This window comes from Barbatula barbatula (genome assembly GCF_947034865.1).
Source record: "Barbatula barbatula genome assembly, chromosome: 13".
NCBI classification, from domain to species: domain Eukaryota; kingdom Metazoa; phylum Chordata; class Actinopteri; order Cypriniformes; family Nemacheilidae; genus Barbatula; species Barbatula barbatula.
The window spans coordinates 17,850,613-17,878,062 of NC_136776.1; the positions used below are offsets into that span (position 1 = coordinate 17,850,613).

The following is a 27,450-nucleotide window of genomic DNA, read 5'->3' on the forward strand; positions in this document are numbered from 1 at the left end:
AACTAGTAAATTTTATTGAACATTAAAGTTATTATTAATGAACCTAAAATATATATTTACGTGCCATTGCTATACTGCCCTCTGTGGCTGATGTGTGTTAGATCAACCTGCTGGTCTCCGATTCAATACTTATGCATTTAAGTGCAATTCAGTGCCATGCACAATTACGCTCTTCTGCGTCCACTCCCTGTTTTATGGGAGAGTCCTCACTTGTATAGTTTCACGCAGGGAGGTCATGTACTGATCCTGTTTTTGAGAAAAACTCCGTCGGGTAACAGGTAAACTGGTGTCTCTTAAGTAGTGGACGGGAATCCATGTCTCTCCTGCTGTTCGACTGTACTCATCACCCTACTCGGTATGATTTTGGTGAGTATGAAATTTCCGTATGTTACTGAGATTACTTATGTTTTTAAATGACAAAGTGTTGAATAGAGTTTGTTCAATTTTGTGAGGTGAAGGAAGAGGTGTCAGAAAGCCATATAATGGTGTCCCTTTTCAGTGACCACCCCTTGAGAGTAGATAAACTCTGTAAGTTGTATTAATCGAAGACAGTGGAGGGTGTGTGTGTGTATCTGTTGCGGGGGGGGACTGCTGGCAGACCCTGAGTGTCCTGGAATGTGCCATGGCTTGTTCTGGGGTGGGACTCCATGACCTAAGGCAATGGGATGGGTGGGTGCGACTGCATTCGCGCACACAGGGGAGAGCAAGACTGTTAACTTTCATAATTTGGGCACTTGCTCTCACCCAAACTATATGTGGGTGAACATTTGTGAGCCAATTTCTCCAGACACCCTTGTGAACTCTACCATTAGGTTTGTGTGAAGAGTGATGGTGCGCATTATTGCATGATAACAGCCTTTTACTGTATTCCCCAGAGAGGAGCAGAAGAGAGCAAAGCAGCATGGGGGAATGCTGTTTCTTTAAGAGAGAGAGAGAGAGAGAGAGAGAGAAAAGGGAGGGACCTCTTTGCCCTCCAGAAACCAGGAAGGGAATTGAGTTGATCTGCTGGTGCTTGGTTAGCGCATACAGTGCTTTGAACAGCAGGGACAGCTAAGAGAGAGGGAGAGCGAGCTCCATAGATGAGAGAAGAGGAGGGCAGAGCTAACCCATAACAAGCAACACTACGGCCATCGCAGGTGAGCTTGTTTGTCCCCCGTGCTGTCTGCCAAGGGCCTGTCGACCGAAGGGAGCAGGGCAGAGGAGGAAGGAATAAGGGAGGGGGCAGAAAGGAGAGAGAGTGTGAGGGTGGGAGGGGGCTCCAGTGCCAGTGAGAAATGATTCCTCTTTTTGTGTTCTTTTAAAACAACTGCTTTGGTTCACCATTTGCTCACTAGCGTTGTTTTAATAAACTTTATCAATTCCTTCCAGCTGCTAACTTTTGTTGTTGTTTTGAAGGCAGCCCTTAAGGGGTGTGTTCGGCCGGGAAGGGGGGTTGAAGGAGTGAAGGTAGGTAGTGTACTTGGGGAAAGGTACCAAAAATAATTTCACAGGACGAGGTGCGGAGGTACGCACTAGGGTTCAGTTTTCTTGTTTATCGTCATTCTCGTTCAGAAATGAATTGTGATCATTTGCGCACAAGCTTTATTCTCTGCATTTTGAATTATGCTGGCAGTGTTTACTATTACGATGAAACACTCTATGGAAAAAAGTGTAATTTGGGTCAAGAATGCTGAAGTTTGGGTAATGTGTGACCAAATAAAATTTTTATTTCTACCTGTTTTACACAGCTGTGTTTGGATCTCTTAATTTTTTCATATGTATAGAGCTTGGCTTTGCTCGATGACTGGTCGGCACTTTTAATACCTGGCATCCTGCTATCAATACACGGTAGTGTATAATTCAGCTCTGAATGCTTACGTTGAAGCAAGCTCAGAGATGTAGGGGTGGTAAGAGCCGGCACGTTGGGACTTGTAGTTCATAGCTGCAGCCTGATAGTAGGTATGGTAGCATTCAAGAACTCCACATCCCAGAGTGCTTTGCCTTTGGCCATACAGGAAAGGGAACAGTCGGTAGCCTATCCTAGCGGGGAGGTGTGGTGATTGAGCAGCCGGCTGGCCAATTGCAGGGGGAAGTGAAGCCAGAGCAGTGGGCTGAAAATAGAGTGGGGGAGTTGGTAGGTGTCTGCCTGTGTGGGATCAGGCAAGGGCTTGCCTGTGTAACCAGGGCTGCTCGGAAGTTTCCTGTCTGCAATTGCTCCGGACCAGGACCCTGCCATTACAGAGGCAGACAAGCAAGCAGGCAGGCAGGCAGGGGAAGACTGAGCTGTCCCAGAGAGAAGTCAAATTCTGTCCAGCCGGTAAGCGCTTCAAATGCACTCTCACTCTCTCTGGTGTCTGAGAATGGAAAAGCAGGCTAGATGAGAAATAATAGAATCTTAAGAGGGGGCTTGATTTGAGTTCGGAGCACTTGACCCACTTACTGATGGCATGGAGAAGGAAACGAAGCCTTGTTGTGTTAAGGTATGGCTTGGCGAGGTTCTGTCTGGTGAGTTTTGCTTTTTTCGAGTACTTATTTTCCTGACCTATGTCATCATTTCGAAGTTTTGCCTGATCCGACCTGTTTAAATCCAAAGTTTCGTTCACAAACAAGGTTTTTTTAAGCGAATGCAAATGAGTTTACATTTTTTTAAGTTTAGTTCCATGGTTGCTTAAAGTTTGGCTTGGCACCTCTGGTGGACTACAAAACTATTTAAACTTAGATTCACTTCAAAGACATCCTGCTCTTTCAGATCTCCAAGTATATTGGACTTAGGAAAGTTTGCCTCTTCTCTTGGCAGATCCCGTGCAGGCTGCCCTGCACTCTCATTCTTTTTATAGCTTTGCCATAATGCACAATCAAGTAGCAATGGGTCTTTTGCAGGGTCTCATGACTTGTCAAATCAGTAGCTTGGTGTGTGTCCTGGGGTTTAAAGGCGTTACAGGAAACAGCAGTGTCTCTCTCTTTTTTTATTCAAAGATGTATGCAGATCATTTCCAACCCATACTTGCTCGACTCGTTTTCACTAGTGCGGGTACAGGGAGGGCGTAAGGGGTATTTTTATTCACCAATGACGCCCAGTGTCTGAATAATGCACAGACAAGGCTCCTTGTCTCAATGGGGTGAGGCCGTTCTTTATTGTCTGTTGCTTGTTTAAGTGGCAAAGAGATTTGAACCCACCATAAACCAGTTAACCCTGTGTATAGTTAAATGACCTGCCAGGGTCATTTCAGGTGAGCATATATGATAATAAGGTATGTCACATGTCAAGCAGTGTTTTGTTTTTCTCCGTTACATAATTTTTTTGCCATTTGTTTGACTGAATACTTATAGTATGTTAAAATGTAAACATTTTTCAGAGCTGGATGTTACTGAATGTTACTTTTAAATGCCATATTTAAGCCCAATTTAAGTTAATTTAGAATTCATTTTAATGCACTTGCATGTTGTAAACATAGAATTAACAACTAAATGCATCATTAATTATATGCAAATATTTTCAGTACTCTGGAACAGTTATGTACAATAGTTGTCTCTTGAACATAAAGTATGTGTGTTTGTGTATGTGTGAAGGACTGGAGGTGTAGGGGCTGGGGGCAATATACATTTCCAGTAAATGCTTTTTGACCAAATTCAGTCAACACTAATCCCTCAGCCTTTTAGAAACACTTCAAGTTCCCTCTCTTTGAGGTTTATTTTTATTGTTCGGGGAGGCAGTGCTTGGGTGGGCAGTTATGAAGCGCTTTTTAAGTGATCGAATGAAATGATGCTAGAAGATGGGCAGTCACAAGCTAGCGTCACTATCGGTAATCAGAGAGCTCATCTCATTATTCTCTCATTGTGCTCTTTAAAAGGCCGTCTTCCCCTTGTCCTTATCTGACGAGAGTCTGTCGACACGATGAGTGAGGCCTTCTTTTCCGTTTCCTTGACAGTAATGTGAATCCAATTGCTGTAGGTTTATGCTCTCACCCCCATTCTCTATTGTGGAGCTCGACCTCCAGCAGGTGGAGGAGTCCTTGACACACTTACCTCAGTGTGATCGTTCAAAGATTAATTGTGAGGTAGAGCTGAAACAGAAATCATGGGTAGGTTGTCAGGCCGTTTTGCCTCTTCAACAAAGGCAGAAGAGAGAAGTGGAAGCTGTGGTGGACTGGTGGTGGAGTGTGCAGTGCAGTGTCTGGGAGAGCTGGTCATCTGATAACAGAGCGGGTTCTGTTACACCATCACCAGAGTCACGCAGGAAGTCTTCTTCCTCTCAACCGGCTGGGTTGCTGCAGCAGCAAAAGAGTTTCAGACATGGGCTGTGGCCTTAGCGCAAGGACACTGGAAGGGCTGGGGTAGCACCTCTGCCATTAGTCTATTTTGTTTTTGTCATGCGTTGGTTCGCTCTCTCTCCGCTATGGATCGTCCAAAAGACTTCTAGAAGCTGTGGGCAGCTCATAGACAGATGCAGGGAGTTAGGCCTGGAAAAGTTTGGTCAAACTTTGAGGGGGCGTCATGGCATTTTCACATGTGTGCTTTATCTTCCAACAAAGTCGCTGCTAGTCTAAAGGGATTGTAGGCATGTTGCTTTGAAAGATACATTTTCTGCTACACCTCCTTTACCTTTTGCCATCTACTTTGCTAATAGCTTATATGCTTTTGGAAACCAAGACCTTTGTTTTTCATGAAACTCATGAAACTAGTTTCTTTGTACTAACTTTTATCACCTTTTCAAGAGAGGTTATGCTTGGATAGGTAGTGTTCTTATTTGTCTATAGAATGCTCCAGAGACTTAAGCAAACTAAAAATGAGAGTTGTGTCCACTCACAAGTTTGCATTTGCATTACCTTTTCGAGGACATTGTGAATACAAGTCTGAGTCTGGATTTCTGGCAGCCTGCTGACATATCTCCAGTAAAACAGCCCAGCACCACAACTCCAGTTTTATCAGTTCTTTGCCCACTTCCTGCTTACTTTTTTGCAACCAATCATGCTTCTCTAACCAACGCTGGCAGGGGTGACTCATTTGCAGGACCTTGCTTAAAATCCAGTTCAATTTGGAACCAGTCATCCCCTCTCCATACTATTTACGATTATCTGGTAATACCCTCTCGGCTTTGACCTTGAACCCTGTCAACCTGTGGTGACTACCCTTCCCTTTTACACAATAACAGTGCATATTAAGTGGACATGTATGTTGAGAGGTGCACTCTTGTGCTCAGATGTTAATCCATGGAGAAACTACAGGCAGTGGCTATACTGAAAACTAAATTAGTAGAAACACACTAGTGTTTCCACAAAAGGTTGCTGTTTATTTTGATTTATGTCATGTGTGTACTAGATGCGTGTACAAGTGCTTGTCTTTCAGGTTTCATTTTGAGGTGTCTGCTTTCAGTCTGTGTAAGCATGTAGATTTAATGTTTGATGTCCTCCTCTGGATAAGCAGTGCTTCACAGTTTGTTGAGGAGTGAAGCGGTTGATTTCTAAGAACCTAATCACCAAACACATTAAATACCCTTGAAACCGTTTGATTGACATTAGATGCCTCATGATTCTTGTAAAACAAATGTACCATGTTGACATTGTCATGTCTAACACAACAATCGCTTAAAATCAACAGTTAACTGGGCCTATTTATTTTTCAAGCTAATTTTGTTTACTTTCTTTCATTCATATCAGGTACTTTGTTAAGACAGTTTGACAGTCTTTGAGATATATTCCCGAAACCTGCTCTTCACATCGCCTGGGAGGGGCCGTTAGGACAGGGTGGGGGCCGGGGTGGGTATTCGCAGTAACTTGTGGTTTGACTTGCAAAGTAGCTGAGGCCTGTGTGTGCGGACGACAAAAGAGGTCTGGAAATGTGACGTTGGGGCCGTTGCATGGCCCCTGTCACCCAGTGCCATGAATAAGTGATGATGAATGTAGGGAGCCCTGAGAAGGTGTCAGGATCAGGTTTGTTTGCACTGTTTCCTCTTTCTTTCAGCTTTGACCTGGGTTTATTCAGGGACATTGTTGCTTTACTTGTGCCCTGATGTCACCAACAACCTGAAGTGCAGAAATCGGAATTCTGGTTTGAATGTCCTTTCCGATAACTCCCTTATATTAGCAAAAGAACCTTAGTGCCCCCTCTATGAAATTTATAAACTTTTGATTTTATTATACTTTACAATTTACCTTATTTCATGAGTTACTTGTCTCACACTGAAACTAGTCTTTACAATGTCTTATTTAAATTATCTGCAGTAAAACAATGAGATATATATAGCCTATGTTTGTCAAGCAGATGAGGATCGAAAGAAAGACAAAAAGAAAACTGTGGTATCAAGGCTTGGCTTGGTGCTCATCGTGTGGCTCAAAGGTGAAGGAAGAGACAGAGAGAGAAGGGCTTAAGCCATTGGCTTACAGGCATTACCAACTTAAACAAGTCAAGACGTGGTCCAGCGGGGGGGACTATTATTGGAATTGCTTCACTGAGGTGTGCTATATAGGAGTGTGTAGTCTGTATGTGCCCTAGTTTATAACATTTCCATCATTACAACCAGAACTGTCTTGCTATATGTACTAAGCGAGATAAAGTATGACAGCAATGCACATGAGATGGGTTAAAATGTCACCCACAGATAATAATGAAAGTTAGACTGGCAGTGTGGGTTGGTTTGTTTGCTGCCTGCTGCTGTTTCACCTTCCCACTACTTTTCTAGTGCAACACCAATAGTGACCTGACTTTGTGTCAGCTAGCTTGGTGTGGAAGAAGGCAGTTTATTGACAGCCAGTTGGCAGTCAGGTTGAGCAGGTCTTGCATACATACGAAGGGGCTTGATCTGAAGGAATGTCATTTCAATGCATTGCTCTTATTGAGTATAATCCCCCCTTGCCTCACCCCCTGCTGGGTCACACTAGCAGATGGAGGGGCGGGGGGTAGTTAGGCTGTTGGGCTTTCGTGTGCGAGCGTGTTTTCCAATGGACAAATCATGAAGAGCTGCTTTCCAAAAGCCCCCCTCCCTCTACCCTTGCCTTTACTGCAGTCGATCGTTTTAATCTCCCCCCACACGTGATCAAGGGTACAGGCCTTTCCTGAAACTTGGCACACAGTGCAGGGTGGGGTAACCGGCTCAGACCGGATTGACAACCTCCCTATTTAATACTGTTCCCTTGCAGCCCTACGTGTGTCCTCCTACTCTAACTCCCAGTCCTCTAATGTTTTTTTCCCCACTCAGGTCTGTAGCTGGCAACCCCCCACCCCCTTCCTCTTTAGCCAACTGACACACCGAATGCACATGCCCAGCCCTACTCCACGCACCATGCATTCCCCCCAGCAAAGTAGCACTATACAGAATCTCCTTCCCCGATGCCATCATGCCAGAATGCTTTCCACCCTCTGACGCGCTGTTTCAGTTAGATTGAGTCAACACCCTGAACTGATTGCTGTAAGGTATAAGGCGCTTCAGTTTTGCATGTTAAAGTCACATCAACAAAGATGTAAAAATAATAGCAGCTTTTTCACAGCATCACAAGGTGTTATACACAACCGTTGAATTGTGGGGTTTGCGTTTTTCAGTTTGACAGTCATTAAGAAACTTTTCCTGTTTTCCAACTAGGCATATTTAAAGCAACTTTCAGTCATACATTTTTTTTAAAGTATCAAGAAAGCAACTAGAAACAGGAACTGAGTGTTATCTATGTGTTTTATATGTGTGTGTATGTGTTCTGAAACGTATTGTTATATTTACAGCTTGTACCCTTATTCTTATTCTAGCTCATTTCACCTAGTTTCTTCTTGAGAAACGCTGTGAAATATTTGTGTTTACTAACACATTGTGTATTTACTGTCATTTATGTTATTACAATAATTAAACATCTGCTTTAACTTCAAGCTTATATTTCTGGTTAAGATCATTGGTCTTTCGTCTCTTAGTAGCAACCGTTTGGCCTCATTTGTCTCATTTGCATACAGGACCTAGTAATCTTCCTCTAGATGGTAATAAAGTAAAAATGCAAAAGTACTACCTCAAAATGTGTTTTTTATGTAGCGATTAATTCATTATATATTTTTTAATAATTTGTTTATTATAGCCATTGATTAATATGGCCATAATAATTTAAACCTAATTTATGAAATATTGAAATCAATAAAATGTAAATTTTTAGACAGGCAGACGGGCAGACGGCAGGACGGACGGACGAGAGGCGGCTGCGATTGGCGGCTCGGCGGCAGGCTGGTGGAAAATGTCGTCGGGAGCTGGTGGGCGGGGAAGACGGCAGGGGAGGACCTGCGCTAGTGCGGGCGAGGTTGAAGAAGGCCCAGTCGGTATCCCTTTTCCCGAGCACAGTGCTGACCTGCTGGGCAGTCTCAACCGACAACGGCTAAGCGGGCTGCTGTGTGATGTACTGCTAGTGGCCCAGGAGGGAGAATTCCCTGCCCACCGCTCCGTGTTGGCTTCCTGTAGCACCTACTTCCACAAGCTTTTCACCTCGGGTCTGGCTGCTGACCGTCAGAAAGTCTATACGCTGGACTTTGTGCGCCCTGAGACGCTGGCTGCCCTCCTGGACTTTGCCTACACGGCCACACTCACAGTCAGCCGCAACAGTGTTGTTGACATCCTAAGTGCTGCCCGTGTGCTGGAGATCTCACCCATCCAAGAAGTCTGCACACACCTGCTGGACACCAAAGTGCTCTCCCCGCCGGTGGGTTATCTATAAATTGTATTTTAAAAATGTATTGCAAAAACATTTGGAAATTAATTGTTATGGTAAATATCCCTTAACTGTCTGCAGGCGGGCAGTGAGCAAGAAGACGACGAGGAAGAGGAGCGAAAAAAAAATGGAAAAGAGCAGGGCATCCGGCTGCGTGCCCGGGAGTACCTGGAATATTTCCAGAGGGGGGCACAATGGGGTAGCAGCTGCAGCACGCCAGAGCTCAGGGACCTGCCCGCACACCTGCACTTTAGCCAACGGAACGGCGCTGACAGCAATGGAATGCCCACCGGCCCTGCTGACTACTACTCGCCACTTGCCCAGGCCCTAGCGCAACCACCTCACGATCCCGAAGATGACGATGTCGACGAGGAGCGCCAGAATGGAGCTCGAGGAAAAGGTGCTGAAGCTTTGATGTCCTTTTATGCTCCTACTCACAATGGACATTTCTACCTCCATCAGGCAGAGCCCAAATCCGAGAGAGAGGTGGAAGTGCCAGGGGAGCGGGAGCAAGGCTCAGCAAGTGCTTTGCTACAACAGATGATGGACTCCTTGCAGCAAAAAAGAGAGCAGGCCGTAGCTGGTGTGGGCGAGGAGGACAGGCCGGAGAATGAAGAGCCGGACGTGGAGTTTTACTTGAAGTACTTTAATAGTGCACAGCAAGAGGAGATCACCAGTTCCCCCATGTCACCAAGTCTGCTACCAATGTGGTCCATGAGGGGCAGCGGAGGTGGGAACCAAACAAGGGGAGGGAGTAACAGTGGAGAGAGGAAGATGCGCTCCAAGGCTTTCCAGAAGTGCCCCATCTGCTCCAAGGTCATCCAGGGTGCTGGCAAGCTTCCACGGCACATCCGTACACACACGGGAGAAAAGCCCTATGAATGCGCTATCTGCAAAGTGAGATTCACAAGGTAATTTGTTGACTTTTTATATTTGTAGTGTTTATGCATGCAAACATCCTTTAATTTTCGTACAAAACCTGCTAATCAAAAACTAAGATAAGTATTTAATTTGTTAGGTATTCAGTATACCAAAGTAAGGACCGAGCGCAATAAAAAAAGTGTTTTTTGTTGACTGAAAGACTGCATGACAAAGTCCTGGAATTTTAACAAGGGGGTCCAATAAAAGTGGGTTGTGGTAGCACCGCTTATTTGACTGTTATCAGAGACAAGGCTGTTATAAAACTCTCCCTGCCAATACTGAAAGGGATTACAGCGTGGTGCCCTATCTACGCTAGCGAGTCAGCCGAACTTGTGACCCTGTGTGCTACGTTAATTATTGCCCCTGGCACATACAGCCCCTTGTTCAGAAAACTAGCTGATCGAAACTGCTGTGCTACAAGACTGAAGCTCAGCTAGGAAGCTGCTAGCGTGTTTTGCTCTGCCCTTAAGGGCATCACCTCTTCCATGAAACCATTGCCCTAATGAATTAATCAGGGGACAAGCATCGGAAATAGACACTGCACTGAAAATATCCGGCACGCTATTTGCGAAGGGATGGGTCTAAATTTGCCTTCTAAATACGCCACCTATTGGGAAGGGGTACTGTAATCTTAATCCTGTTAGTTCAGGGTTAAGAGTGCACCTCACTCACACTGCAATAAATCAATCCGGTCTTTTAAATAATTCATTTGTCTGTGCCCAACTCTGTTACATTGCTTGCATGTGTGTCAACACATTGGTTTATAACTTGTACGTATGGTGTACCTTTTCCGTAAAGGCAGCTGAGAAATTAAGGGAAGGTGGGAAATTTATAAATGAGAGAATCTTAAGGTGCATAAATATGGGTGAAATACAAGCGGCCTCGTGTTTACGTCTCAGATGTGTGTCTACATGTGTGTGAACAAGCAGAAACCGTGAACAGTTCCAGACAGGTCAACCATCCTACTTTTTTTAGCCGTACTCTGCCCTGGTCACAAGCTCAGGGGAGGGATGGCGAGGAGTAAACCGAGAGCGGAGCCTTACAACAGAAGGCCTTGTATTTGACACCACACCACATAACTATGCCATCTCTTGTTATAGAAAGCTTACTCTTTAACCATTAAGACTTATTAAGACTAGTTTGCTCGGGTTTGGAAAATAATCTGAATTTGCAAATGTTGATACTGAATAGTTTCAATGCTGCTTTATTATGGAACTAAAGGATCATAAAGGTTGAACCACATTCTTTTAAACCTGTTCCTCAACCCAGCACACCTTTAGATTGTTGGTCTTACATTGGTTGTTTCCCATAAACGTTGTCCTGAATTGAACTTGGTTGCCAATGAAAATGACAGGTTTTACTGGTAAAACAAGGGGCCTTGTCCTCTTATAAAACTTCTCCCCTTTTGGGAGACTCAGGGTCCACTATGATTCTGAACTGAACATTGAGCCCTTTAGTGTCTCATTGGCCTAAAAAGAAATGATGGCGATAAAGCTGTTAGCTTTATTACTCTCTTTCCTCATACGACCTTGGGTGCTTTCAGTGCAGAACAAATGATAAATAAACTTGGCTTTGCTCCTGAAAGTAAAGATAAGGAGGTCAGGCTCTTTTTGAGAATACATGTTGTCTCTGCTGTGTAAAAACACACAATTTTTTAATGTATCCACTTAGGTTTTCCTTATGTAATGTGTAATGTAACCTCTTTACCTCTGCATCTTGTAATTCAACATCAGGCCAGAGTTTGTGACTCATCCCAACATCATAGGTATTAACAGTCTGTCTTGGACATCAAAAAATGTGGAAATTTAAATAGGTGTACTAAATTAAATATCAGTTCAGTGTATCATGCTATTGTTTCGCTAATCTTTTAATCCCAAATTGTTAGTGAATCTTTTAATGTGTATTCACTTAATAATTCTCACAAAACTGCTGGTTTAAAGTTTTTTTGGCTCTTTTCTAGGCAGGACAAACTGAAGGTTCACATGCGCAAGCATACAGGAGAGAAGCCTTACCTGTGTACCCAGTGTGGCGCAGCCTTTGCCCACAACTACGACCTGAAGAATCACATGCGTGTGCACACAGGCTTGCGTCCCTACCAGTGCTCCAGCTGTTATAAAACCTTTGTGCGCTCGGACCACCTCCATCGTCATCTCAAGAAAGACGGCTGCAACGGAATCCCTTCCCGACGTGGCCGCAAGCCACGCATACGAGATCCCGAGCTCTTAGAAGGTCCTCTGGAACTCCATGGCCCAGAAGCGGACAGCGAGAGAGGGCGACGGCACCCAGATGGGGGCAGCGGAATGTCAGTCATGGAGGAAAATCATGGTAGTCACACGCACAGTCCGGTTCCTGATGGGGAAGGTAGTCAAGATTTGAGCCTGGGACAAAGGGACTCCACGACTACGTAAACCAAACTTTATCAGAGAGGGCTTTACTCGAAAACCAGAGGGAGAATTCAGTGGAAAAAATAAGAAAAAAATTAACTAAAAACTACATGGTCCTCTTTAAAAAAACAAATCAGGGTGTCACGCAAATCTAATCTCTTAGTTTCTTTTTCCTGTTTTTTAGCTTTCGCATTCCATATAGAAACTTAACCACCGAGTTACTGGTCTGTCAAAAGAGCAAAGAGCATTTAAAATCACTTACCCGCGCAGCCACCATCTTTCTGGGGGTTTTTTGTTGGTCTTTTTTGTAACGTTGCCCATGTGTGTACGAGAAAAAGCTACTATGCAGTTGAAACAAGTTCATCTCCAGGTTGCATCTGCAAGACCTTGACTTCAAAAAGTAAGGTGTCAAAGACCAGGCTGGCTGCTGGATCAACAGGTTAGCTACGAATGGTCGAAGATGTGTTCAAGGCAACCTCTTTTTCTAATGCAACATGTACATACACTATGAGAGATTATATTGTTTTAGATTGCAAAATATGCAATACTCTGATGCAGCACCTTTTTTCGCTAAATGTTCCACAAAGAATCACTCCGTGTCTACAAGGGACGCGGCATGACGTGACAAGAGACAATAGAACGCATTGGAACCCATTATATTTTAAAATGTTGTCCTCGCCGGACGCGGCGCAACGCGACAATCCCATTTGAACAAGCTGTGTGTAGCATCGCGCCCGGTGTAGACACGGTGTCAGACAGGGGTTTGATTTAAAGTGTTACTTTCTCTATAAAAGTTTCTTTTGTTTTTGAGAATTCATCTTTATGGGGTTTTAATGGTTAACTTTTAAGTTAAATCCACATTCAGATCCTCATAAAAAAAAATTTTTGGCAGGAAGAGGATAAGAGAAGGGATGAGGTCCTGTGTTTCTAAAGCACTACCTTCATCCGATCGCCACTGGGCACAATCATGTTAAATCTTACCTCTCACAGGCCTGCGTTTCCTTCTTGGCAGTCTTACTTGCATTATAGGTCTTATATTGGGGATTGTCTTAATATTTTTATGTTATTGATGTTTTTTTTGTTCATTCTTTTGGGTACTTGACACTTTACATTTGTATACGTGTGTATATATTGGGTTGTAATGTTATGAGACCCTTCATAAGATATATATTTCACGTTGATAGGGATACAGCTTCCTTAGCTTCACTCCAGGTTTCTCAATGGGTTGTGTTTGCGGGTGGGATACGCTTTGTGACCTTTTAGAGAATTATAAATGAGAAACCATTTTTCCTAAACTGCACTTAATGGAACCCTGAAGTTTCCACCTAAAGTATGAATTGTGATAAATGTGCTACAGTTTGAATGCTTCAGCAGATGAGAGAAACCGTATGCAATGGTGGAATGAGGCAGCCACTGTTATACAAACAGCTGGTTAACAAGCTAAGCAGGGAATCTTATATTTGTATGTTTGTTTTATTGGCAAACGAGAGAGATGAGCACCTTTTAATGCATTTGCACAGCTTTAACTAAAGATATCAGAGATAGAGAAATATCTATTTAAGAAGGCCGTTTGGGTTGGGATACGAAGTGCATATTCAATTTCTTTGCCCAAGGGACCATAGACAAGAAAAGCGATGAGGTGAGCAATAAATTTATGTCCAACATGGAAGTTTGAATAAGCACACAGCTGTAGCGGAGTTAAGGGGGGGGCGGGACCGTTTTTAGCACTTGAAACATGAACATCGTTAATTAATGCATTTTATATAAAAAAAATCTTGATTATTAGAAAATCTAGTAGAGGGTGTCCTAATGACAGAGACTTATACCATTAAGTAATATGTGCTTCCTTGTGCTGGTTAGAAAGGGTGCAGCAACAGCTTTCAGCTGTTTTAGAGCGAGAGGGGTCTGGAGCATCATCAGGCAGGTTTTGTGGGCATGTCAAGACAGGCTCTGCCAAAAAGTAGGTGCTTTGGTTATATTAGTACATAAACCAGGACGAGACTTGTATTAAACACTCTTTTGTTGCTGATAAAGTCAGATCCTAATTGCTGGTTATTTTCTATCGTTGCCGGGGTACTAGCCCATTCAGTGGGTTAAGAGACGCAATTTTGTTTTCATGGCGAATGCAGTTTTCGGTATCGTACCTACGGCGGTGCTGTACCCTTGTCTTGTGCACCTTAATATGAAAGAAGCAAGATTTGAATGCACTTTGTTCCTGAGAAGGGCACTTTTTAGTTAAAAACGGGTACTTAGAAACAAAAAATTAAATGCGCTAAAGAACGGCCCATTCGAATGGTGATGCTCAGCTTGTTCTGTTTTTGTTCATTTTTATTTGTTTTTTGGCTTGTTCATGTTTGACATCGAGCTGCCAAAACGGTGCACACAGTCACTCGAGAAAAGAAGAGGCAGGGTGAACATATTGTGTTGTCTGAAAATGTTGGTTGATATGATGTTAGCATAAAAAAAGTAAATACCCTAAGAAATGTATTAATAAGCCTAATGACTAATTGCACTTAAAGTTGATACAAATATTAAAAGTTCTCTATTTGGTCTTAATACAGAGAAGAGTGACAAGAAACGTGGCTGTATGCAAGATGCAAGTGGCTGTATGCTCAGGGTTTTAACTTCAGCCATGTACTTTGTTTAAAATCATTACTTGTCAATCAGTGCATTGCGGCCCCTGAAAATACGCCCACGTTCTGTTGTTCACCTTAGCTTGGAAAGATTTGAGAGTTTGAAAGGTTTGTGTGACTGGATGATGTAGAAGCTGGAAATTCCAGTGTGTGTTGTTTAATACCCCAAAACACGTCTACTTGGGTTTATGTGGTAACACATTGACCTAGGGCATCGCCTGTAGACTTGCAACCTGCGATACACCAATACGAACTAGCTTTTTTAAAAATCTTTGAGGATGTTTTGTACCATTGTCACGGCCCCGAATCTATCCTCCCTCATTACAGAGGCAGCAGTTAGAGCGAAATTTGTTGGGACGAAAACATACTTGAGTTCCCTTGATATTGATTGTTATTCCTTTTCTGTGATCTTTAGTGTGAGACTTAAATGTTAATCTTCCAATGCTTTCTTTTCAGTTTTATTGTTTAATGTGTCACGGCTGATTATTTGTTTTTTTCTAGCAAAGATAACGCTATCTGTGTGGGTGTGGTTTAGCAAGGAGTCAAGGTTAAATGGTGGTGGATATTGAGTGGGAGGGTATTAGGGGGTACAAAGCCTGATAGCACTGGAAATGGTGCTTTAGCTGAGAAAGAGTTTTTGCACTAAATGTCACTCATGTCCTTGGAAAAGGGGGGAGACCTTTAAGTTTCAGTAAATGCAATGAATAATCTCCACTTAACTTTCCACAATATACATCTGCGACTAACATTTTGAAAACCAATGTATGGGAATACTTGGATTACTTGAACTTTCTAGACAATTAGGTTTTTGCATCAGATGCACTTGTCTATAACAAAGTTAAATCATTTCCTAGACTAGTATAGATTAAGAGACCACAACAACCCAGAAGTAAGCTACTTGAGAACAATATTCTTAGTTTATATCCAACAGGATCAAACGTTAAGCATCTGTTTCTACAAAGCAGATGGGTGGAGTTGTTAAAGGTCTTTGTGAGTCCAGAGGGAGTCATTGGCTTTCTCTGGGGGGGCTCAATGGGTCCGAAAAGGAGTTCAGTGGCAGAGTCTTGAAGCTTAACAATTGGAGAAGGATTGTGGAGAGAATGTGCCTTAACATAACAGGAGGATTCTTCAAATGGTGGCTTCTATTCCAGCTTTCCAAATTATTCTTGAATACTTGTGTCAGATATCAAACACGGTTTTATCGTGGACGTTTATAAGAACCAAAAGACGTTCGCCAAGAGCTTGTCTAACACAACTCAACTTGTAAATACAAACTAATAATCACAGTCGTCTGCTGGGAAATGTTCATTACAGTGATGAGATTCTTTTATCTTCCATTTTGCGCTGTTTATTGCTTCCGCCCCAATGATAACTTCACTTACAGACACTAAGCAGAGAAGGTGTCACAAAACCCAATTACTGCATATGTAATATCCAAATCTTAATCTACTTTGTGTCTTTGTTTAACTTATTGGACAAAAGCATTAAAGATAACAATGACTTTAATAATCATGGAAGATAATTTGATTCAACAAATGGTTGCTTTTGTAGATGTTCTGGCTGGGCCGAGGCACAACTAGCTGAGGACACCATAATGCACGGTTAGTTTCACAGAGTTATTTTCACTTGACCCACTCCAGGAGTTGCTTGTGGGCATTGGGTACTAGTTTGCACAGTTTGGGGAGGGCAGGTGGCATTGTTTGTGCAGGTTGGGCAGGTAAACAGGTCTTAAAGGGCTTGGGAGAGCCACGTCAGGTATTGCTGTGCCATTATGTGTACCTACGGAATTATAGCCATCTAAGTCTTTGACTGCCTCAGCTGGTTATGTTTCACCGATCAAGGGGATCTTCTGGAGAGCAAATGTCAGCGTGTGTGGTCGGAGGAGGCAGGGGGATTTCAGGGGATTATGGGCCGTCATCGATGCTTCTCAGGTTAAATATCAGTCCATGTCCATTTCTGTTCTTTGGTTTTAGCTAAAATTTTGCCTTCTATGTAATCAAAGCTTTATTGTACTGAAAGTACACCAACCGAATATATATTGTGAGTTTTGAAGATATTATATCAAAAGCCAACTTACCCATGTGACCACAACACCCTCATTGTTTGCCTAATAACTGTAGATTCTTGCCTAGAAAGTCTTTTAAAAATGTTAAATTTTATGGACATGTTGTAACATTCTAGAAATGTGGGTGGATGGACTTTACAGGCTTCCAAAGGAAGCCAGAACAGCAGTGAATTGTGGGACGGAGACGGTAAAGTCTGGGGTCTTCAACAAGTCAAGGATGCATTCCATACCTTCCTCTTAACCGTAATAATTCTTAGAACGAACAGATGCTTATAGAGGAAAAGCGTGGTTTCTTACGTTTTAAAGGACTTTGTTAAAGCTTGGATTTCTTTATTCCTCTTTCCCGAATGTGCAGAGAAGGGAATGTGTTTCAGGCTTCACAAAGCCATAAAGCTGATTGCAGTTCTGTGATTGTAACAAAAAGCACTTTGCGAAAGGCCATCCAGAATATTGTGTGCTGTCTTCTTTGATTAATACTGTTGTTGTTTTATTATTGTTTTTTCTCTTGTTGATGCTTTTTTTGTTCTCATAGTGGATGTATTGATTTATTTAAATGCAAATACTACATGAAAAGAAAAGAAACTTGAATATGCGATATATTTTTGGTTGAAGTCCATTTTGAACTGCCGCCCCGTACATACCACATCTCGGTAAAGACACAGCAAAATAAGGAATGACATACATTGAAGATATCGTACATGTTGTCTTTTTTTTTCACATGAAAACCCAAATGTAATAATATAAAGACTTTCTCATGGATTTTCACTATTCTGCTTAATAGAGATAGAATTTATAAGAAAGTAGATCTAGATTATTGGCATTGTTTGGGCCTAAACAACCCAAATAATATTTATGGGCTGCAGATATTTAACTTGCAGTCCAACCTGTTGAGGCAGTCAGGTTGGAACAACATTAAACTTTTTTGCATATGGTTGAGATACAATATCTCTAATTACTTTCCTTATATGTTTTTAGATAGTAAAACTATTAGCATAATATAAATCCCACATTGTATAATGTTTTTGTTTTTTAAAGAGTGAAACTTTTTGCACCTTTCCAGAAGTTTATAAGGGACTCATTACATGCTATATTCCAAGCTTACGTCTCTTGTACATTTCATGTATGGAATCTGTACACATAATTCATCAAGCGAGTATTCAGCTGAACAGATGCAACAATTACTTTTTTCAGGCTTTCAGGGCACTTTCTAACATTTGCGTAGACTTTGGGGCGGCAGAGAAATTCCCAGTGTCTCAGGCTTGGACAGCAGAAACCCGGTTTTATTTTTTGGTTAAATCAAGTCCTGTACCTTTCCATTGTCTTTCAGTTTGTGTTGAAGCTACAGAGATGTATTGGAGAATTTGGGAGAACTTGCACTTTTGGCGATGAAAAGAATTTGTATTGTATATGAGACCACTAAATCTACATCGTCTAAATCAAACAATTCCATCTTGTTTTCCTTTTCATTTTATTTTATTCTATTTTTCTTTTTTGTTTTGTTTTTATTTTTACAAAATATATCCAAAAATGTCTGACGTTTAAAAAAATAAGACATTTCTATTAAAACAGAATGTTTACGACCTGTCTGTCTTTGTGTTTCTGTTGTTATTTCTAAACTTATTCGATTTACTGTTTTAAAATGATGTGAATGATTGTTTTACTGGAATGCTTTATGGAGAACAGAATTTTCTTGTGTATTTCTCCCTATGTCATTTTTTATAACATTTGTTATTCTTTTCTAATAATAATTTGTTTTCTTGGTTAATTAAATGGTTTACTAATAACACATTACATATTTGTGATATTTTTAGGTGTGTTTAGAGTTATGGGAAACATTATATATATATATATATATATATTTCTCATCTGTTATTAATATCAGGTACAGATAAAGGTAATAGTGTACACCAGGGGTGTCGCAAGTAAAAGGGTAACTAAGTACATAGGGCTTGCTTTGGCATGTGAGGGGCTTTAAAGTTCCTGAAATTGTGGTTATTAGTATTTTTATAATTATTTCGGGCGTTTTTGCTTTTATTTGTACAGGTACAGTGAGAGGACAGGAAACAGGGCAAGAGAGGGGTAGGGATCGTGAAAGTACCACGACGCGTCTGTGCAACTTCTCTGTGCTCCGCTAATTTTGAGAAGCTTCGTCAGACGTCTGTGTGCATGCCTCACACTAGCACAGCAGGCATGCAACAGCGAACTGCAACATAGGATGTATAAGGGAAGTGGAATGGACTCACATCCCTGCCAAAACACATTCTGTTCTGGAGATCCGTGTATTCCACTTCGGGTTTTCCATTTCCCGCTCACAGTCTGCGTTCACTGACTCCGCTCACAGTAGATGATGGGTAGTCTCATCGACAGGTAGATGAAGTACAATACACTTTACAGCTAACGTTAGTGCTTGATCCGATAAAGTATGATTTTAGTCTTTGTGTCGGAAATGTATAAGTGCAGTGGCAGTATTTTTGGAAGCCTTCTAAATGAATTAAGTTGATCCCGGTGGTCTAAATTTACACTAAAACCGCTGTTCTTAGCCTTCACAAAGATTAGGCAGGCGACTGTGAGAGTTATATTCAGCAGACAACCCAAACGGCAGGCTGCTAACTTTAAAACTATCACTTGAACACAATTTACACGGGACTACGGAACGCATGAAGGGACAAACCTCTTTTAGTTTATATCTGCGTATCAGTGAGTTCTTCTCACATTTATCCCTAATAATATATTCAACATTAAATTAAAATGATAACACGCCACAGTTTAAAAGGTAAATAAATATGTATGTAAATAAAAAGATGTGCTAGTGTATTTAGGCCTTTTTGTTTTTAAGAAAAGATGATAAGAGGGCAGCCATTTTTTCTTGACATTCTTAACTGTTTAAGAAATATTCATTTGTAATCTCAGTTACAGTCATGAAGTGGCATTATTAATACCATTTATGCAATACTAGCGTATTTTTACACTTAACAGTTTACTGTGGGTAACATAAATACATAATATAAATTCATACTGTAAATGTGTTGTTTTGTAATACACAGCCATCGTCTCTTTTAATGAAACGCAATTAAGTATAGTTAAACTTTCAATTCATGTTTAAGGGGAGACTGAGGGGATCTATTAATATTGAAGTATATCACAAATCATAAAGAAATGAGATTCAGTGCTGTCTTATAAATAAATATAACAATTTACTTGATATATAGCGTGGAGGGGCCCAACATATTGCCTTTGCACAGGGCCCCAGATTCTGTACTACACCTTGCCATGTGATAGCCTAATGTTTTTAGGTATCTGATCTGTAGTAATTTTCGTAATTCTAACAATGCTTTAGTAATATAGAAAAGGAATATCTAAAAACAATAAATGTTTTTTAAGTAATGTAAGTATAAAACATTTAAATAATGTCTGAATGTTGCACAAATGTAACGTTAACTGCGGGGTTTACTGTTCAGCGTTTTTATAATTGACACAACCGACTATTTAATATATATATTGTTTGTATGTTTTATACCAATAGTTACGGAGGAATAAACCAAGCATTTGTGCATAAATACCGTATTATGACATTTCAGACATAGGCCTATAATATAAACGTTTGGGTCTTGTATTCAGTTTCAGTCTACGTGAAATTGTTCAAGTTGTGTATAAGAGTCAAATAATTCTCACTTACCTTTTCTTAGTTACTGAACGTTTGCAGTGAAATGCAAGAACAATATTTGAGTATTGGCTAGATCGATATAAGCCTGCATTGTAAATCTATATTCAAAAACGTTAGTTGCATGGGCTCCTCGGTTTATTGATCGCGCCAATTATGAAAGTGGGCGGAGCCATGTGAACTGACGACGAGATGTGAAGAGCAATAATCTGCTGCTCGCAACGAGGTTTCCACTCGCATTATTTGAAATGTGACAAAAAATAACACATGTACGTAACATCAACTTCTAAATAAAATATATAACGTGCGTTTTCTAGTTTACCCAGTGAACGCGCTATCAAGCATGTGGATGTAATGCAGTCCATCGCCACAAGATGTCGCTACACCGCAACCGTTCTTACACCACACACTCTCCATACTTAATGTAAGTATGGAACTATGGATTTATGGAAGATATTAAAAGTATCAGGATTGTTCTTTGGGTGTTTCTTAGTCCATGTGTAATGATCGAAGCTGAATTGTGGTCGTTTCTACATGCAAATATTTTTTAATGGCCTAAACTGGGATTCGGGGTTAAGGCACTTAAGTATGGTATGAAGCATATATGCTTCAATTGTTCTCTGTATGGAAGTAGGTTACTAATAGTTGTCCTACATTTTACACTTCCTAACAACTGTTTTTTCATTGACATAATTTTTATCTCTCAGGTAAAGTGTTGTGCAGCTATGGGTTGCGTTTTTCTCTTCCATATGCCCTAGACACAGCAAAAACTGGACAAAAACTGCGAATTTGGTGATATTAATAATTAAACAGAACAGAGCGGGCGAAAGGGTTACATTGTTTTGTCACTCAGGGTGTTTTTTTCTCTTCGAACAGATTGAGTTGGAAACAGGGTCTCGGGATCAAAGAAACCCCCAAAGCAGCCTGTGGAGTTTTCGGAGATATCAGGGCCCGCTCAAAGTATTCTTGCAAAATGTGTGTGCGGAGAGAGAGAGAGAGAGAGAAAGAGAGAGACAGAGAGAGCAAGATTTCACGCTATGACAGGACTAGATAAAACCCCTGCAGATTTCTCAACAATGAACTCCAGGAGGTATGTCTCAAAGAGAAAATATGTCTTAATCGGTCTCAGTGACAGCCTATTATTACTGAAAGTCAAATGACATTAAAATCAGATCTGGATTTCGAAGCCGGTTTTTGGACTCGGCTGTCAGTCACACTTGCCAGCCACGTTTAAATTAGGAAGAAGGTAATCGTAGCATTCCGGTCTCTATTCAAGTCGGGGTATGCCGGTAACTATTCCATATGTCAATAATTTGGTGCCACTCGGGACGACCCCCCTTTCATATGTTGATTAGGGACCTTGACCTTTCACCCCTGAACCTCACATCTCCGTATAGCCAGCGCCCCCCAACCCCGTTCCGCACACGGAATGCTTTCAGAGGGCGTGCTGCAGCCCCCGAGCCTCGCCTCTGGACATCTCTGGGTCCCTGGGGACCGAGAGCGAGGTACCTTTAAACCACTGCGGCAAAAATCCCTACCAAAACTCTGCAGTCATTAATATGCAAAAATGCAAATGAGTGGGTAATTAAGAGCTGGAGCTCTCTGGAGGCTCTTTGATTGCTAATGAATTCTAATCTGCAAAGAAGGGGGAGGGGAACGAGGCAGAAAGGATGAAAGAATGAGACAAAAAAGGCAAAAATATTGGAAAGTCAGTTTCGTACATTGACGCGGGACAACGACTGAACGATACAAAGATCGAATTCATGATCCTGAGTCGTGTACCGAAAGCTTCCTGTGGGATACCTGACAGACAAACATGTGCTAGCAATGCTAACAATTGACCCTGGTTGAAATGGTAGGGCTGAATTTAAAGCCCCGAAGCACCACAGGCCCTTTGAAAGACTACACAATAGACGTTGTACTGAAAAGCGCTGAAAGTCGAGCAGTGTCGCGTGTCCTTATAACGGACATCTTGTTTTATGGTATATTGCAGCGAAGGTGCGTTCCTGAGAAAGAAAGAGAGGTCAGGTAGCATGGCTGTCTGGCAGCACCAGCTGTGTTGTGGATAGGAGATGTTATTTCATCACTTTTCCAAGCGAAAACACCCCCCCCACTCTCTCTCTCTCTCTCTCTCTCTCTCTCTCTCTCTCGCAGACACACACAAACATGCTGTTATTGTTACTGAAGTAATCCCATGACACCCACAATCTCCCTCTCCACCAATCCATTTCTCCTCCTCTCTTTCGCTCTTTTTTCTATCACATTCTGTTTCCTTGTTAGGTAAATTAATTCAATGATGACATGAGTATTGCATGCGTAAAGGGGGACCGGGGATAGTTGTCACTCTTTTAACTTCAGAAAATATTTCGGAGTTAATCTCCGTCATTGCTGCAAAAAGCAGGCCCCCTCAACAAACTATATAGGGGTAAATTGTCACATAGGACCCTGCCATTACACAGCTTAGACACAAGAGCAATTAAACACGAAACATATAAAGCAAAATAATAAACAATTATATAACTTTTTATGTATTACATTTTATTATTATAAGAATAAATAGAAAACATATGAAATTATTATAGTGTGGTTTCATCGTGTAGACTAACCAAGAGCGACAGCGAAATATATAATATTGGCATTTTGGTATATAAAACTTACAAGCATTAATCCAATGTAGAGATGTCTTGACCTTAGTGTTTAAAACCAATATAGAAACCCCTCCAAAATAAAATGTATATTCAAGTAAAAAAAATAAATGAAGGTCTCATATATATTTATTATCTAAACCTTATATCAGTGTCATCTTGTGACATGTTTTCTTTGTGGCAAGCAGTCACTCACATTGTTTTGAAGGTATTTAAATTTACCATTTGCAAAAGAACGTCTAACAAATGCTTTACAGGATTCTAAAAGAGTTAATGATCATACTGCATCTCCCTTTGTGTCACGTTTAGCTTGTGCGACCGCAGATCTGTGTGGCGGGAAGCTGGAGGTCTTGGGGTTTGTAAACAGGAAGTCTACGCGACAGACACTGTACCTGATGCGTGGGTGACAGAGCAGGGGCTGCCCGAAAATGTGCAACGCTGAGATCCAAAAATGGCAGGTGTGTCAGAGATAGGGGAGCACGTGATATAATCTTACGAGACCTTTGAGAGATTGAGTGTAAAATGGTTGGAGAAACACATAGAGGCAGTCACGTTGCTCTTATTTCGGGGGTCTTACCAGTTCTTGATGTGATGAGTGAAATCCTGTCAGGAACATGTGCAAGACATATTTCTCCATGAGATCAAAATAGAAAATTATATTTTAACAAATAAAACAAATGATGGCAATTTTCTTTCATTCATAAAATGATATTGAATCACACTAACGTGAAATACTATTGAGAATGACAACAAATTAATTCTTAAGTCTTCTATTTTTAATGAAAATGTGACAAATATGTCTTAAAGGGACAGTTCACCCAAAAATACAAATTCTGTCATCATTTTCTCACCGTTGAGTTGTTCCAAATCTACATAAATGTATTTGTTCTGATTAACCCAGAGAAAGATATTGGGAAGAATGCTTGTAAGTAAACCGTTCCACCATTGACTACCATGGTAGGAATGTTTGATTTCCTACATTCTTCAAAATATCTTCTTTTGTATTCAACAGAACAAATAACTTTATAAAGCAATTTTCCCTACTATGGTAGTCAATGGTATCCAATGACTGTTTGGTTACAAATTAAGAATTCTCCTAAATATCTTTCTCTGTGTTCATCAGAACAAAGACATTTTATACTGATTTGAAACAACCCGAGTGTGAGTAAATGAAGCCAGAACTTTCATTTTTGGGAGAAACGTTAAAACAGACATGCACATTTTGTGGCAACCTGGAAATGTTTTCATTTTGGTTTTCGGCTGTCAGTCAATTTGAGGTGAGGCATTCGGTTAGTATTGTTACTTCTACTTAACATGGTGACTGGATGGTCTTTTTCCCAGGTTGTAGGGGTACTGGAACGGTGGGCATCTACGTTTTAGTGTCCTTTGACTGGCTTCTAATCGAGCAAAGTCAGCGGGGGTCAGTTTACCTTGTGCAGGGCAAGCAAAACAGATAGATAGTCCACGCTCTGCCTTACTGCTCCCCTTCTGCTCAAATAGACCCAGAACATGGGCATCGGGCCAAAGCCATCAATCTGTGAAGGAGAGTTTCTGAAAATGCTTCCAAGGGGCTTAGACCATTATATTTAGAATGAATGTAAACGCCACCACATTACAAATATTTATTATACACAAACATTTCTACTTGTGATTGTCACAAAACATCAGGGTTTAAATCGATAGGAAAAATGGGGGGTGGTGGTGCTTCTGGGGGTTGCGGAACTTGGCCTAGTTTCATGTCTGATCACTACCGTATGCACCAAAGCACCAAAGATCTTACCCTCTGCGGCAGGTACTGCAGCACGGTGCACCCCAAACATCTGTGTGATGCGGCAGCCACGCAGGAGTTTCTTTGAAGAGCTCACATGGCTTTTAGCGATGTGAAAAGAAAGAAGTAAATCAGAGATTAGAGAGTTCGGTGGAGAGGATGAATGCATGAAAAGGTTAGGGGTTCATACTGTGCAGTGCTGTAGAGCAAGCAGAGATAAAAGGTGGGTTGTGTGCAAAGATGACCTGGAAATGGAAAACTCAGGAGATGCATGCAGCAAGAAGATTCGGGTTGAAACCGACCGACTGCAGGTGCTCGGCATAGTTAGGGTTTGCACTGATAGCATTTTGCTGCTTTGGTGTTTTTTGTTTTCGAGCGAATCTCGCAGGCACATTCATTCCCCGGTTGTCATTACCAGAATATGCTCAGATGTTTAACTTATGAGTTTTTGGTTGGGATTGTCGTTATTCTTAAAAGATGATTGTCATTAGATTCTCATTACTACAATAGAATTATCTAGAGAATTAACATAAATTAACCACCATGATATTCAAATATGTTACAATTTAAGAATATATATGTGCGTATTATTCAAGTTATTATTTCTTTACATTTATTTATTATTGAATAATAATAAAAACAGGATATCTTTTTTATCTATTAATTTACATTTACCTTTATTTCTTTTGAAGATGCTTTTATCCAAAGTGGCTTAAAATTTTACATTAAACATCATTCTTTTGCTTGATAACTTCAGCTTTGCATTTCCAATATGCGCCTTGACAAACACACATAAAATAAACTGACTAATTAAACTCCAAACAAGTGCTTTTTGAACCAATGAAAAAATAATTCATGAACGCTTATGGAAAACATGAAAATAATACTTAACGCTCTGTTAAGCTAAATAAATGCACGCTGTCACGAATCATTTCCGTACACCAATTTAATGATAATTACATGCTAATTTCATTATATAAATCAAATGGTGTGGTATAATATTATGCTAGGAAACACGACAATAGCAAAACAATAGTCTTTATTCAGACTTTATACACGGATAAATATTTTAGACGCTCACACAAACGTATGAATGATTAGCAGAAACGTGTGAAACATATGCTAATTTTATTTCTACATCTGGTGTTAATTACAGACAGAGGGCGGGAGATGGCTGGAAGGAAGATTCACCAGAATCTCTTAGATAATGAATCCTACCATGCGTGGAAACAAGATATTATACTGAACCATCGCGTTTTTTCCCCTAAATCTGCCACATTTCACGGCAGCTCTCGCCGATTTCCTGTTTACTTTATTCAGATTTCCTTCTCATGACAAATCCATTGTTCAAAAGTGATGCCTCAATCACAAAAAATCTCCATATCTTTTTGTCCCGTAATCCCTGGATGTCTTTCTAAACGGCGATGCTTCTTTCCACCAAGATTTTCTTTTGTCTGTTTTAACCCTCCTCTCTACATGACCCACTGCGTGCTCTCCATGTCAGGCCCAGCTGTTACTACAAACTACTTGGAGATCTTACAAGCCAGCTAATTTTTCTCTCGAAATCCCACTGTTCGCCGTGAACCACAACCTGACCCACGACAATTTGCTTTTACTTCAATAAGTTGAACCTTAATCGAATGATATATCGCTTGCGTCTATATAAAGCATCAAGCACAGCAATAGCAATTGCATGTGCTACCCTTTCTGTTAGTAAAGGTATGTGTTACCCAGCTGTATTCCCTTGCCATACAGCACCATTGTCCACCACACAGGGCCCTTGGGGCTAATTATTACAATTTACTGTGCCTTTTGTGATCCAAGGGAGATCCTAGTTATTATTTACTAATTTTGATTCCCCCCTGCTGTGGGGATCTAAACTGTTCATTTTGTGACCTGTGTTTTTCTCTGTCCTCTTAAATCGCAATGCTTTGTTTCTTTAAAAAAATCTATTCAGCTTTCTTTATCATAGACTTTTATGTACTACTAGAATACTAGAAATCGTGTTTATTGGTGAGAGAGTTGCAGCTTTGGTGGGTTGTTTAAAAATATATAAAGTCTCATGTCATATTAATCAATTATTTATTTCATAACATAAAATATGCACACGGAATTTTCAATACAAAACAGTACAGGCATATAATACAAAATGTGTTTTCAACATACACAGGGTTTGTAATTGTGTGCAAGTCAAAAATTGCAATTTATTAAAAAATTATATAAACTTTAATCCCTGGTTTTCGATCTCCTACATTTAATTGAGCAATTGTTTTTACTTTGATTATTCTTTGTGAATTAAGACCCCTTTGTGAATATTTTCCACTATATTCGACATGTTTGGACATCAAAACCTTGCGTTTGAGTTTTGTAAATCTTCTTGTTCGTTTACTTGGAATTTATAAAGATCTAACATCTACAACACATGCACACTGGCGCCGAAAGTGGAGCACTGCCTGGTCTTCATCTGCTCTTTCCTGCGATCATCTCTCTCTTCTTCTGGCCATGCGTCCTGGCCTCTCGTCCCATCCCCCACTACACACTCTGTTATGATCCCTGTATTCTGTGATCCTGTGCTCGGCTCTCCCCCCTCACTAGACTGGCTCTATGAATCAGCCACAGGGAGAGACTGAAGCGGTTCTCTGGTTGTGGTCGGATTCTGAGTAGAAAGCAGGTGTTCGGTAGGGGGAAAGAATTGGGGACTGATGGTTATGTAGACCAATGA

At 41.0% G+C, this 27,450-nt stretch overlaps 1 protein-coding gene across 3 annotated transcripts; it reads left to right on the forward strand.

Moving 5' to 3' along the window:
- The first annotated feature begins 995 nt into the window (after positions 1-995).
- On the forward strand, positions 996-14,209 carry zbtb7a (zinc finger and BTB domain containing 7a). 3 transcript variants are annotated; one of them, XM_079472042.1, is made up of 4 exons: positions 996-1,136; positions 8,106-8,642; positions 8,733-9,562; positions 11,533-14,209. In XM_079472042.1, the coding sequence occupies exons 2-4, from the start codon at positions 8,184-8,186 to the stop codon at positions 11,978-11,980; spliced, it is 1,737 nt and encodes a 578-aa protein (XP_079328168.1). In that variant the 5' UTR covers positions 996-1,136; positions 8,106-8,183; the 3' UTR covers positions 11,981-14,209. The 3 variants fall into 3 exon arrangements, with proteins under 3 accessions (XP_079328168.1, XP_079328169.1, XP_079328167.1); XM_079472043.1 differs by lacking the exon at positions 996-1,136 and adding an exon at positions 2,086-2,296; XM_079472041.1 differs by lacking the exon at positions 996-1,136 and adding an exon at positions 2,211-2,484.
- Positions 14,210-27,450: the final 13,241 nt, after the last annotated feature.